The 15,622-nt window shown below is 46.4% G+C and overlaps 1 protein-coding gene across 2 annotated transcripts in view; it reads right to left on the bottom strand.

Moving 5' to 3' along the window:
• The window catches only part of PHF6 (PHD finger protein 6), a 99,175-nt gene that overhangs the window by 34,059 nt on the left and 49,494 nt on the right, over positions 1-15,622 (bottom strand). For both annotated transcript variants that reach the window (XM_063937472.1, XM_063937473.1), the window contains exons 4-7: positions 11,189-11,322; positions 3,798-3,841; positions 345-514; positions 84-227 (exon numbers count right to left, since the gene is read on the bottom strand). In XM_063937472.1, coding sequence (XP_063793542.1) covers positions 84-227; positions 345-514; positions 3,798-3,841; positions 11,189-11,322 — 492 coding nt within the window. The remainder of the gene's footprint in view (positions 1-83; positions 228-344; positions 515-3,797; positions 3,842-11,188; positions 11,323-15,622) is intronic.

Genomic DNA, 15,622 nt, shown 5'->3' on the forward strand with positions numbered 1-15,622 from the left:
TCTTCCTATACTGTACAGTTATTGAGGCATATATCTCCCCTAATTTTGACCACGGCACTAGAGTCTCAAAGATAAACACGCACCATGCATTTGTAATGAGCAGCAGCCTTTTTTGCATTAAATACATGGAGCTTGCCTCGTGTCTCATTCTCTTCATCACCCGCATGACAGAACCCACACTTCGGTCTAGTGTCACTTGGACTGCTTCTGTGAGGTGACCTGTCTCTCTGGGGGGTGGGGGGAAAAAAAAAAAAAGTAAAGATGTTCCGTATAGACAGCCTATTTATTGCCAAAACTCTTTGAATCCAGATAATATTTTATTATATCACAGCTTTCCGACTTACGCTGGAGCTGCTTTCTGTCTCTTCTGTACAGTGTGAAGATGGGAGTCTGCTCTCCTCAGACTTCCCTCTGGAATTTGTGGTTCTTGAATTTCCACGCGATCCTCTACCTCGGCCACGTTTACGGGGCGATGGACTCAAGTCTCTGTGACCAAATCCTCCTCCTAACTCATCTAAATGGACACATGAGATTTTGTTGCAATAGAATGCAAACAACGGTGCACAATTAACTTTGCAACACAAAGTCAGGAGATGCAAACACATCAGAACAAGTATCGTGTGTTACGGAGAGGATCGTTGAGTCATTTTCAGTTTTTACCTTGTAGAGCCCAGGGTTATATTAGACTGGGCATGATTAAACAATTGTATTATTCGCATTGTCTGATGTATCAATGTATTGAAAAAATTTAAATGTCTATGTCAAATGGTATAAAGTTAATTGATCAGCTGGAATGTGTTCATACACACCTGGGGGTAAATTTACTAAGGTGGGAGATTTTTTAGAACTGGTGATGTTGCCCATGGCAACCAATCAGATTCTACTTACCATTTATCTAGCTGCTTCTAGCAGATAGATATAATCTTATTGGTTGCTATGGGCAACATCACCAGTTCTAAAAATCTCCCACCTTAGTAAATTTACCCTCAGAAGTCCAGAGACAAAATGCTAAAAGCTCAGTGGTTCTCAAACAGTTGGCCGTGGACCCTGGGGTGCCTTGGGACACTTGCAGGGGTGCCTTGGATTGGTGGTCCAGGACCAATTCAAATTATTTATAGTCCATGTAATAGGCAAAACCAGTGCTTGTGGCTGCCAATCATAAAATAGGTGGACAAACAGAAGCAAATCTTGTCCCTTACCAAATAATTGAACCCAAGGATGACATATAAAACAATTAAATATTGAATTTTACATTTCTTACTAAATAAGAAACTTCTGGCCTAGGGGTGCCGTTAGGGTGGCCAATGCCAGGCCATTTTTTCAATCCCGGGAATCAGGATTGAAAAATGATCAATCCCGGGATTGATTCCTTTGCAGTGTCCACCGCCGCTGCCCTGCCCAGTTCCACAAAACTCACCATCATCTAACTGGGTGGGCCCACCTGCTGCTGAGTTGCGGCCGGGCCGGTGCTGGCGCTGAGGACCGAGCGGCGTGTAGCTGCCTGCGCGTGACCTCTGACTCCACGTCACACTGCGCACAGCAGAGGTGAGGGGGAGCTGAGCGTGGGGAGCCGGGCAGCGTCAGCCTCTTGAGGACACTCAACGCTGCCCGGCATTGAAAAAACAAAAAGGGGTTTCCTAATCCCGAAATCCCCGGGATTAGAAACCTGAATCCAGGACCATTTTTGGACATAATCCCGAGATCCCACCGATCCTGGGATTCGCCACCCTAGGTGCCGTGAAAAAAATTCCGATACACTAGAGCGCCGTGATTCAAAAAGTTTGGGAACCACTGTAATAGCCTAAGAATCCTGAGTGATTAAAAGGTTGGAGTTTGTATGTAACACAGCAGAGGTCAAACCAACAAACCCCTCAGACACTATGGCCAGAAGAGTGTGACCGGTTCTTCCCGAGACAAGTTGTAAACACTAGTCCAGGTTGATTACAAGACCAGGTCCAGGGCTTTAAAGCAAGCCATAAAGATGAAAGTATCAGTCCTGCTAGAATGGCTGAGAAACCCCAAAGTGTAAATGGAGACTCAATCCACACTGGTTTTGGGAGGGTTAAAAGGAATCCAAAAGAGGTGGGGGCTGGGGTGGAAAATATGCAGCATGAAGGTTTAAATATGGGAAACTATCTCTGCAAATAATTGTCGTTAGGGGTCCAGTGAGAGACTGGGTCCTATAATGATAACAGGTTATGAAGAGAGGGCCTTTCTCTACAGCGCTCTTTACTGCAGGTGACTTGAACGTTGTTTTCTCCCCATTTTATTTCAATGAAACGGTTAATACTTGTGTGACTATTTACACTATTATATTCTTGTAACCGTTCTTTCTGTAACTATAAGCTTTGAAGTTTTTACTTGAATTAAAAATCTTAATTTTAGTTCTGGAATCTGTGTTTTTAAACCCAAACCTCAAAAGGTTCATGTTTTCTAATTTTTACGTATTTATTGTGTGTGCGGGTGATAGCAGGAGCTCACCCTGGGCTTGACTCAAAAGATACTTCTGCTGGTGACAATTACCACATTGATTTACTACACAAGCTGAGGTAATCAGTAACGTGTCACAGGCAGCAGTTCTCAGATTGGCTTATCTGTAGAATCACCACACCGGAATCGCGATAGACCTCTTTAGCAAGATTACCTACTAATACAACATAGCAGCCCAGGGTAAACTCACCTTCTGCAAATTGTATATGTTAATACCGCGCTTGTAAGTGAAAAAGCTGCTCCAATAAAATTTATGTGAAAAAGGAAGTATGGGAGCGCTAGTGTTAAATGTGTACAAAAAGCACCAGTCCCTTTAGAAGTCTGACCCGGAAGCATTGATCACATGACTTCTGGGAGTCATAAGCCACGATAGAGCTGATTACTGTGATAAAACTTTGCCGTTCCATGGTGGTGATCAATAATTCAGGATAAAATCAGACTGAGAAACTGTTAAATAATTAAAATGCCCTTTCAGGACAACTCGTAACTTCTTGTTTCATGGATTGTTATCCAAGGTGTGGTTTAAGCAGCAGACATTCCCTCTGAAGCATAAATCCACAATTCTGCTTGTCAGCACAGACTTCATCACCTTGATGAAGTCTGAATGACGAAACGCGTTGGACAACCTGGCAGTGACCTCATACCAAGTTAAGCAAAATCTTTATCTTTTAACTAGTATTATATTGTATTGTGTATATTGTTTTTATCCCAATTTTTTTTTTTAAGTTTTTTCTGCTCAAATTTATCTTAATTCAATTTTTCTGTTTTAAAATTGTACTTACCGGTAATACATTTTTTATATAGTTCAACCCTTTCTGATTATTCTCTTAGCACAAATAATATATTAGATATTTTTACTGCATCTCTCTTAGACACCACTGGTCGCTATACCCCCCCCCCCCCCCCCCACCTCCAGTGTGTTATTAAGTTTGCTACAGGGAACTACCATCCCTGTTTTCTGGGGGGACAGCCGACGCCCTGCATAAGCTTCTAGGGAGTGTCATTTAATTTCAGGTATATTCATACCTTCAATTATTATATTCACTATTGTTGTACACAAGTGGCGCAATATTATATATATATATATACATACATACATACATACATACATACATACATATATATATATATATATATATATATATATTTAAGCTTACGACCCCCAACACACCACCTCCCAATTAAACCCATAGAATGCATAAAGCAACTTACAAACTACCAACTGTCCGTGAAGTTTACAAACTCTCCCTTTAAAATATTCTAAAAACTTGAAATTTAACAAAAAAAGGTTCTGGTTGAATAATTACCTTCTGAGTTCTGCATCTGTTCCTTGTGTTTTCTACAATATATCCTGAAACAGCAGAAAAAAAAGTGTACTTAATGTCAAACCATGACAAATCTGTAAATATATGTAATAAAGCCTGTAAACTATTTAAACTGTTAACGTATTACAGGTGTATATCTCTGCAAAACAATAGTACTGGTACAGCAGGCCTGGTCAAAGTTAAAAAAAAATTTAATTAAGTTAGCAATTATGTGATGAAAGTGTGATGGATACATTTGATTGTCTTGGCCTTGTCCAACACATACCAACAGTGCCCAGCACATGCCAAAGGCAACCAACATATACACAATGTGGGGAATGTAATAATAAGATTTTACTCACCGGTAAATCTATTTCTCGTAGTCCGTAGTGGATGCTGGGGACTTCGTAAGGACCATGGGGAATAGACAGGCTCCGCAGGAGACTGGGCACTCTAAAGAATTAGTACTACTGGTGTGCACTGGCTCCTCCCTCTATGCCCCTCCTCCAGACCTCAGTTAGAGAAACTGTGCCCGGAAGAGCTGACAGTACAAAGAAAGGATTTTGGGAATCCAGGGTAAGACTCATACCAGCCACACCAATCACACCGTATAACTTGTGATAACTTACCCAGTTAACAGTATGAACAATAACAGAGCATCAGACAACCTGATGCAAACATAACATAACCCTTAGTTAAGCAATAACTATATACAAGTATTGCAGAAGAAGTCCGCACTTGGGACGGGCGCCCAGCATCCACTACGGACTACGAGAAATAGATTTACCGGTGAGTAAAATCTTATTTTCTCTAACGTCCTAGTGGATGCTGGGGACTCCGTAAGGACCATGGGGATTATACCAAAGCTCCCAAACGGGCGGGAGAGTGCGGATGACTCTGCAGCACCGAATGGGCAAACACAAGGTCCTCCTCAGCCAGGGTATCAAACTTATAGAACTTTGCAAAGCTGTTTGAACCCGACCAAGTAGCTGCTCGGCAAAGTTGTAGAGCCGAGACCCCTCGGGCAGCTGCCCAAGAAGAGCCCACTTTCCTTGTGGAATGGGCTTTCACTGATTTTGGATGCGGCAAACCAGCCGCAGAATGAGCCTGCTGAATCGTGTTACAGATCCAGCGAGCAATAGTCTGCTTTGAAGCAGGAGCACCCAGCTTGTTGGATGCATACAGGATAAACAGCGAGTCAGTTTTCCTGACTCCAGCCGTCCTGGCTACATAAATCTTCAAAGCCCTGACTACATCAAGCAACTTGGAGTCCTCCAAGTCACGAGTAGCCGCAGGCACCACAATAGGTTGGTTCAAATGAAAAGATGACACCACCTTCGGCAGAAATTGCGGACGAGTCCGTAATTCTGCCCTGTCCATATGGAAAACCAGATAGGGGCTTTTACATGACAAAGCCGCCAATTCTGATACACGCCTAGCCGAAGCTAAGGCCAACAGCATGACCACTTTCCACGTGAGATACTTTAGCTCCACGGTCTTAAGTGGCTCAAACCAGTGAGATTTCAGGAAACTCAACACCACGTTAAGATCCCAAGGTGCCACAAAAGGGGGCTGAATATGCAGCACTCCCTTTGCAAACGTCTGAACTTCAGGAAGCGAAGCCAGTTCCTTTTGAAAAAAAATGGATAGGGCCGAAATCTGGACCTTTATGGACCCTAATTTTAAGCCCATAGTCACTCCTGATTGTAGGAAGTGCAGGAACCAGCCCAGCTGGAATTCCTCTGTAGGGGCCTTCCTGGCCTCACACCAAGCAACATATTTTCGCCATATACGGTGATAATGTTTTGCCGTCACGTCCTTCCTAGCCTTTATCAGCGTAGGAATAACTTCATCCGGAATGCCTTTCTCCGCTAGGATCCGGCGTTCAACCGTTATGCCGTCAAACGCAGCCGCGGTAAGTCTTGGAACAGACAGGGCCCCTGTTGCAACAGATCCTGTCTAAGAGGCAGAGGCCATGGGTCCTCTGTGAGCATTTCTTGCCGTTCCGGGTACCAAGTCCTTCTTGGCCAATCCGGAACAATGAGTATTGTTCTCACTCCTCTTTTTCTTACGATTCTCAGCACCTTGGGTATGAGAGGAAGAGGAGGAAACACATAGACCGACTGGAACACCCACGGTGTTACTAGTGCCTCCACAGCTATCGCCTGAGGGTCTCTTGACCTGGCGCAATACCTTTGTAGCTTTTTGTTGAGGCGGGATGCCATCATTTCCACCTGTGGCAGTTCCCATCGATTTGTAATCTGTGTGAAGACTTCTTGATGAAGTCCCCACTCTCCCCGGTGGAGGTTGTGCCTGCTGAGGAAGTCTGCTTCCCAGTTGTCCACTCCCAGAATGAACACTGCTGACAGTGCTTGCACGCGATTCTCCGGCCAACGAAGAATCCTGGTGGCTTCCGCCATCGCTACCCTGCTTCTTGTGCCGCCCTAGCGGTTTACATGAGCCACTGTGGTGATGTTGTCTGACTGAATCAGCACCGGTTGGTTGCGAAGCAGAGGCTCCGCTTGACTCAGGGCGTTGTATATGGCCCTTAGTTCCAGGATATTGATGTGCAGACAAGCCTCCTGACTTGACCACAGCCCTTGGAAGTTTCTTCCCTGAGTGACTGCCCCCCATCCTCGGAGGCTTGCATCCGTGGTCACCAGGACCCAGTCCTGCATGCCGAACCTGCGGCCCTCGAGAAGGTGAGCACTCCGCAGCCACCACAGAAGAGACACCCTGGCCCTGAGGGATAGGGTGATCAGCCGATGCATCCGAAGATGCGATCCGGACCACTTGTCCAACAGATCCCACTGAAAGGTCCTCGCATGGAACCTGCCGAAGGGAATGGCTTTGTATGACGCCACCATCTTTCCCAGTACTCGCGTGCAGTGATGCACCGGACACCTGTTTTGGTTTTAAGAGTTCTCTGACCAGAGTCACGAGCTCCTGAGCCTTCTCCGCCGGGAGAAACACCTTTTTCTGGTCCGTGTCCAGAATCATGCCCAGAAAGGGCAGACGAGTCGTAGGGATCAGCTGCGACTTTGGAATATTCAAAATCCAGCCGTGCTGTTGCAACACTTCCTGAGAGTGTGCTACGCTGATCAGCAACTGCTCTCTGGACCTCGCCTTTATGAGGAGATCGTCCAAGTATGGGATAACTGTGACACCCTGCTTTTGGAGGAGCACCATCATTTACGCCATTACCTTGGTAAATATTCTCGGTGCCGTGGAGAGACCAAACGGCAACGTCTGGAATTGGTAATGACAGTCCTGTACCACAAAACTGAGGTACTCCTGATGAGGTGGATAAATGGGGACATGCAGGTAAGCATCCTTTATGTCCAGAGACACCATAAAATCCCCCTCTTCCAGGCTTGCAATGACCGCCCTGAGCGATTCCATCTTGAACTTGAACCTTTTCAGGTAAATGTTCAGGGATTTTAAATTCAATATGGGTCTGACCGAACCGTCCGGTTTCGGAATCACAAACATTGTGGAATAGTAACCCCTTCCCTGTTGAGGGAGGGGAACCTGTACCACCACCTGCTGGAGATATAATTTGTGAATTGCCGCTAACACTACTTCCCTTTCTATGGGGGAAGCAAGCAGGGCTGATTTTAGGTAACGGTGAGGGGACATCACTTCGAATTCCAGCTTGTATCCCTGAGACGCAATCTGTATAGCCCAGGGATCCACCTGTGAGCGAACCCACTGGTAGCTGAATTTTCGGAGACGCGCCCCCACCGCTCCCGGCTCCACCTGTGGAGCCCCAGCGTCATGCGGTGGCTTTAATGGAAGCCGGGGAGGACTTCTGTTCCTGGGAACTAGCTGTATGGTGCAGCTTCTTTCCTCTACCCCTGCCTCTGGCAAGAAAGGACGCACCTCTGACTTTCTTGCCTTTTTGTGATCGAAAGGACTGCATTTGGTAATACGGTGCTTTCTTAGGCTGTGAGGGAATATATGGCAAAAATTTTGACTTCCCAGCTGTAGCTGTGGAAACTAGGTCCGAGAGACCGTCCCGAAACAATTCCTCACCCTTGTAGGGTAAAACCTCCATGTGCTTTTTAGAGTCGGCATCGCCTGTCCATAGCCGAGTCCACAGGACCCTTCTGGCAGAAATCGACATTGCATTTATTCTAGAGCCCAGTAGGCAAATGTCCCTCTGGGCATCCCTCATATATAGGACAGCGTCTTTTATATGCCCCAGGGTCAGTAAAATAGTATCCTTGTCCGAGGTATCCAGTTTCTCAGACAGTGTATCTGTCCATGCTGCTACAGCACTACACATCCAGGCCGACGCAATTGCCGGCCGCAGTATGGTACCTGAATGTGTATAAACAGACTTCAGGATACCTTCCTGCTTCCTATCCGCAGGATCCTTTAGGGAGGCCGTATCCTGTGACGGCAGGGCCACCCTTCTTAGATAAGCGTGTCAGAGCTTTGTCTACCCTAGGGGAGGATTCCCAGCGCATCCTGTCCGTTGGCGGGAAGGGGTACGCCATAAGTAACCTTTTGGAAATCAGTACTTTCCTATCTGGAAAATCCCAAGCTTTTTCACATAACTCATTTAACTCATGTGAAGGGGGAAAAGTCACCTCTTGCTTTTTCTCCCCAAACATATAAACCCTCTTGTCAGGGACAGGGTTTACCTCTGATATGTGCAATACATCCTTCATAGCTACAATCATGTAGCGGATGGCTTTAGCCATTTTAGGCGGCAATTTTGCATCATCGCCATCGACACTGGAGTCAGAATCCGTGTCGATATCTGTGTCAACAATATGGGATAGTGGGCGCTTCTGAGACCCCGACGGCCTCTGCGCTGTAGGATCAGGCATGGGCTGAGACCCCGACTGTCCCAAGGCTTCAGCTTTATCCAACCTTTTACGCAAGGAGTTTACATTATCATTTAACACCTTCCACATATCCATCCAATCAGGTGTCGGCGCCGTCGGCGGGGACACCTCATTCATCTGCACCTGCTCTGCCTCCACATAGCCCTCCTCGTCAAACATGTCGACACAAACGTATCGACACCACACACACAGGGAATGCTCTATGAGGACAGGACCCCCACAAGGCCTTTTGGAGAGACAGAGAGAGAGTATGCCAGCACACACCCAGCGCTATATGACCCAGGAATCACACAGTAACTTAGTGTTTACCCAGTAGCTGCTGTATATATGATTATTACGCTAAATTTGTGCCCCCCCTCTCTTTTTACCCTCTTTCTACCGTGAGTCTGCAGGGGAGAGCCTGGGGAGCTTCCTCTCAGCGGAGCTGTGGAGAGAAAATGGCGCTGGTGAGTGCTGAGGAAGAAGCTCCGCCCCCTCAGCGGCGGGCTTCTGTCCCGCGATTTGGTGTAAAAAATGGCGGGGGCTCATGCATATATACAGTGCCCAGCTGTATATATGCTGCTTTTGCCAGGAGGTACTCAATTGCTGCCCAGGGCACCCCCCCCCTGCGCACTGCACCCTACAGTGACCGGAGTGTGTGGGTTAGTGTGGGCGCAATGGCGCACAGCTGCAGTGCTGTGCGCTACCTCATGTGAAGACAGGAGTCTTTTGCCGCCGATTTTGACGTCTTCTTGCTTCATCCGCCGGCTTCTGTCTTCTGGCTCCGGGAACGGACGACCAAGGTTAAGTTCCTGTGTTCGAACCCTCTGGAGCTAATGGTGTCCAGTAGCCTAAGAAGCTCAACCTAGCTGCAGTTAGTAGGTTTGCGTCTCTCCCCTCAGTCCCACGTAGCAGAGAGTATGTTGCCAGCAGAAGCTCTCTGAAAATAAAAAAAACCTAACTAAAATAAATACTTTAATAGCAAGCTCAGGAGAGCTCACTAAAATGCACCCAGCTCCTTCCGGGCACAGATTCTAACTGAGGTCTGGAGGAGGGGCATAGAGGGAGGAGCCAGTGCACACCAGTAGTACTAATTCTTTCTTAGAGTGCCCAGTCTCCTGCGGAGCCAGTCTATTCCCCATGGTCCTTATGGAGTCCCCAGCATCCACTAGGACGTTAGAGAAAAGGTGTGAGAATAAGGAAGTGATATTTTGTGAGAGGGGGATACACATGATACCCAGACAGACGGGATGCCGGCTGTCATTATACAGACAGCGGCATCCCGTCTGCCAGAATAGAGATCTCTCGTGGGCTCGCCACAGGTTCTATTCCCACTTGGTTGGTGGCGTGGACCCATCAACCGAGTGGTAATACCCGGCGTGTGTCTGTATCCTGGCTTTGGTCTCCTGAACACCGGGATCCCGAAATCCAGTATATTTACTGCATCCTGTGAGGTGTCTCCTGTTTATTTGAAGTGGCAATCTACATGCCAAAATCAACCTCGTCCTGCCACGAAAACGATTGCCACTTTAAAAAAAAAAAAAAAACAAACAGAAGTCACGTCCCGATTCTCACACTAATAAATAAATATATATATATATATATATATATATATATATATATATATATATATATATATATATACACACACACACACACACACACACACACACACACACACACACACACACATATACACACACCTCTCTCATATATGTCAAATCTCTCATCTTTTGGGTAAAGCGCATCTAGGCAAAACCACAAGCAATTAAAACCTACACAGGTCTTTCCTATACTAGGTGGCACGTGACTCGATTTGATAAGGACGTCACACCTAAAATGAGACCGATTACATATAGGAACTGTACGGTTTGGTTAAACTTCTATCTTTAGACATACTAAATACAGTACATCTCTCCATCTTGATATATGATGTAGACACATTAATGTGATCGGAACAGGTGCAAGCGCAGGCATGGAAATGCATTAAGTTCATAGGATTTGAGAATTTGCTTCCTCTCTATCATGCCAACAAATTTGATACCAGCAGTTGCAAATCCCCATTAGGGAAAATAGACCCTTCCAATGACGCCACAAAGATATAGTTTGTGACATCTTATTAACTTTAGAGCATTAGGACACTATCACGTGTGTCTAACATGCTGAATGTGTCATCTGACACATACTAGGTACAATCAGTTTAAGATATCACTTAAGATTGCATTACATTTGAGATGTAGATCTGTTTGATATTTACTCAGTTCAAGATTATGCTTCGTTCTTAGCGCTTGATGCTAATTCATATATAAATTTATGTATGCGTGTTGAATCCGTTATGATGCTTTTTAAGTTATTTAGGAGATTATGTAAAGGTTACACTAACAGATATCATACAATGTCTGCTTTATATTGATGTGCGCAGCCTATAATCTTTGAAACGTTGCATACAGAGTTGGCACTTTATAATGACATTTGAGCAATGGTGTGATACAAGTTTCTGTGAGACACAACAGTACTTCTGAACAATGGAAATTGTTACATCAGAAATTATTTTCTTACAGGTATATTCCTTGCGATGGGTTTTCCTGTGTCTGGGCTTTATCGTGCAGAGCGCAGTGATAATGATAGGTCCTGTGGCAGGTCTTCACATCACAGCCAATTGTAGCTCCAGGACAGTGGCAGAGTGTGCACATCTACACAGAACACAAACACGGTCATGGTACTACTTCCAAATGCTAGGCAAAGTACAATAGATTCCCCATCAAAACGTGTCAAACACAACTGACAATAAGGCATTTACTGAATGCTAAAAATCAGATACCCAGCATTAGTACGATTGAGTGAAACAAACACTCCGTTGCAGGAAGTGATGTATGGCCTCAAATGGAAAGATTTACACAATTTAAATGTATAATGTCATAACAAAAACCTATCACAAATCAAAGCTTTGAGCACAGCTGGAAATACACAGTCTAGTCACACTATTATGACCACCAGCTAATAGAGTAACCGCTGTGAGCAGTACCGACAGCAGCTAGACGGCTGAACGGTCAGTTTAGACACACGTCTGGTAGCTGCAGGTTCATTTTGAGGGAGAGCTGCTCCACTGTAGTGTCGGTCGGCCTCCCACACCTTCGCAGCAGACATTCACCACACATCAATAGCACGTGGTGCTCCAGTTTCCACGTCTGTTATTTGCAATGGTGTCATTTGTCCCGATACAATTTACCACAGCACCACGTGAACAGTTCACGAACTGCACTGTCAGAAATACTGCCACCCTTTGCATTCCAGACACTACTTGTGCTAGCCAGTCATCCACAGCCTTAAGGACCCAAGCGCCAGTGAGAATTGGACGTAGAGAAATACCCGATAAAGTTAACATAGATTTAAGTATTGCGTCTATCTTCCTATCTGTAGGATCTTTCAAAGTCACAGACTGTACAGAGGGAATAACCGTAGCTTTCGCTAAGTGTGTAATAGGAGCGTCTACCTTTGGGGCCTCACTAAAAGCTAAAGAGAAAAACTGTGTCTGCACTCCACAGGCACAAAACTAAACCTGAGTTGCTGGCTAGTCAGGATGGAGATGGGAGGGGTTAGAGGGGGGAGGAGTCAGTTTTAATAGGTTCTGTGCCAAACTCCACTACTACACACCTCTAACCCACAAGTAAGGGTGCAGCGTCCCCCAGATGGATGAAAGAGAAATAGCCCCTTTTACCCCTGACAGAAATGAGTTGTGTGTGCAGATGGTTTATCGCACACCATATATACCCACCAAGCCAGTAAACGACACATGGCACACTTCATGGGCTAAGCGCTGCCAACGTCAAATGTAGGAGGAGTTCATAGTAATGTGACTCTACAGTGTATATAAAAGAGGTACATTTTTAATGTAACAAGTAAGCCTGAAATGCTGCTAAAATAAGATTTAACTTACCGGTAAAACTATTTCTCGTAGTCCGTAGTGGATGCGAGGGGGACTCCGTAAGGACCATGGGGAATAGACGGGCTCCGCAGGAGACATGGGCACTTTAAGAAAGAATTTAGATTCTGGTGTGCTCTGGCTCCTCCCTCTGTGTCCCTCCTCCAGACCTCAGTTAGAGAAACTGTGCCCGGAAGAGCTGACAGTACAAGGAAAGGATTTTGGGAATCCAGGGTAAGACTCATACCAGCCACACCAATCACACCGTATAACTTGTGAAAAACTTACCCAGTTAACAGTATGAACAATCACAGAGCATCAGATAAACTCTGATGCAACTATAACATAACCCTTATTTAAGCAATAACTATATACAAGCATTACAGAAGAAGTCCGCACTTGGGAAGGGCGCCCAGCATCCACTACGGACTACGAGAAATAGAATTACCGGTGAGTAAAATCTTATTTTCTCTAACGTCCTAGTGGATGCTGGGGACTCCGTAAGGACCATGGGGATTATACCAAAGCTCCCAAACGGGCAGGAGAGTGCGGATGACTCTGCAGCACCAAATGAGTAAACACAAGGTCCTCCTCAGCCAGGGTATCAAACAGGTAGAACCTTGCAAAGGTGTTCGTACCTAACCAAGCAGCCGCTCGGCAAAGCTGTACTGCCGAGACCACTCGGGCAGCCGCCCAAGAAGAGACCACCTTCCTTGTGGAATGGGCCTTAACTGATTTAGGCAGCGGCAACCCAGCCGCAGAATGAGCCTGCTGAATCGTGTTACAGATCCAGCGAGCAATTGTTTGCTTTGAAGCAGGCGCCCCAAGCTTGTTGGAAGCATACAGGATAAACAAAGATTCTGTTTTCCTAACCTTAGCCGTTCTGGCTACATAAACCTTCAAAGCCCCGACCACATGCAGTGACTCGGAATCCTCCAAGTCAGTAGTAGCCACAGGCACCACAATAGGTTGGTTCATATGAAAGGATGAAACCACTTTTGGCAGAAATTGTGGGCGGGTCCGCAATTCTGCTCTATCCGCATGGAAAACCAGATAAGGGCTTTTATGTGACAAAGCCGCCAATTCTGACACACGCCTAGCCGAAGCCAAGGCTAATAGCATGACCACCTTCCACATGAGATATTTTACTTCCACCGTTTTGAGTGGTTCAAACCAGTGTGATTTCAGGAAACCCAATACCACGTTAAGATCCCAAGGTGCCACTGGAGGCACAAAAGGGGGCTGAATATGAAGCACTCCCTTTACAAACGTCTAAACTTCAGGCAGAGAAGCCAGTTCTTTTTGAAAGAAAATGGATAAGGCCGAAATCTGAACCTTAATGGAACCCAATGTAAGGCCCAAAGTCACTCCCGACTGTAGGAAGTGAAGGAAAAAACCCAGCTGGAATTCCACCGTAGGGGCATTCCTGGCCTCACACCAAGCCACATTTTCGCCCTATGCGGTGATAATGTTGAGCCGTCACATCCTTCCTAGCCTCTATCAGCGTAGGAATGACCTCATCCGGAATGCCTTATTCTGCTAGGATCCGGCGTTCAACCGTCATGCCGTCAAACGCAGCCGCGGTAAGTCTTGGAACAGACAGGGCCCCTGTTGCACAAGTCCTGTCCTAGAGGCAGAGACCAAGGGTCCTCTGTGAGCATTTCTTGCAGATCTGGATACCAAGTCCTTCTTGGCCAATCCGGAACAAAGTATTGTTCTCACTCCTCTTTTCCTTATGATTCCCAGCACCTTGGGTATGAGAGGAAGAGGAGGAAATACATAGACCGACGGGAACACCCACGGTGTCACCAGTGCGTCCACAGCTATCGCCTGAGGGTCTCTTGACCTGGCGCAATATCTCTGCAGCTTTTTGTTGAGGCGGGATGCCATCATGTCCACCTGTGGCAGTTCCCACCGACTTGCAATCTGCATGAAGACTTCTTGATGAAGTCCCCACTCTCCCGGTTGGAGGTCGTACCTGCTGAGGAAGTCTGCTTCCCAGTTGTCCACTCCCAGAATGAACACTGCTGACAGTGCGCTTACGTGATTCTCCGCCCAGCAAAGAATTCTGGTGGCTTCTACCATCGCCACCCTGCTCCTTTTGCCGCCTTGGCAGTTTACATGAGTTACTGCAGTGATATTGTCTGGCTGAATCAGAACCGGTTGGTCGCGAAGCAGGGACTCCGCTTGACGTAGGGCGTTGTATACGGCCCTTAGTTCCAGGATATTGATGTGAAGGCAAGTCTCCTGACTTGACCACAGCCCTTGGAAATTTCTTCCCTGTGTGACTGCCCCCCACCCTCGGAGGCTCGCATCCGTGGTCACCAGAACCCAGTCCTGAAAGCCGAATCTGCGACCTTCGAGAAGGTGAGCACTCTGCAGCCACCACAGGAGACACCCTGGCGGATAGGGTGATTAACCGATGCATCAGAAGATGTGATCCTGACCACTTGTCCAGTAAGTCCCATTGGAAGGTCCTCGCATGGAACCTGCCGAAGGGAATGGCATCGTATGATGCCACCATACTTCCCAGGACTCGAGTGCAGTGATGCACTGACACCTGTTTTGGGTTTAATAGATTCCTGACCAGTGTCACGAGCTCCTGAGCTCTCTCTATCGGGAGATAAACCCTTTTCTGGTCTGTGTCTAGGATCATGCCTAGGAGAGGCAGATGAGCTGTAGGAACCAACTGCGACTTTGGAATATATAGAATCCAGCCGTGTTGCCGTTACACTTCCAGAGAAAGTGATACGCTGTTCAGCAACTGCTCTCTTGATCTCGCTTTTATGAGGAGATCGTCCAAGTACGTGATAATAGTGACACCTTGCTTCCGCAGGAGCACCATCATTTCCGCCATTACCTTGGTGAATATTCTCGAGGCCGTGGAGAGACCAAACGGCAACGTCTGAAATTGGTAATGACAATCCCGTACCGCAATTCTGAGGTACGCCTGATGAGGTGGATAAATGGGGATATGAAGGTATGCATCCTTTATGTCCCGAGTTACCATAAAATCTCCCCCTTTCAGGCTTGCAATGACCGCTCTTAGCGATTCCATCTTGAACTTGAAC

This window comes from Pseudophryne corroboree, chromosome 8 (genome assembly GCF_028390025.1).
Source record: "Pseudophryne corroboree isolate aPseCor3 chromosome 8, aPseCor3.hap2, whole genome shotgun sequence".
Taxonomy (NCBI): domain Eukaryota; kingdom Metazoa; phylum Chordata; class Amphibia; order Anura; family Myobatrachidae; genus Pseudophryne; species Pseudophryne corroboree.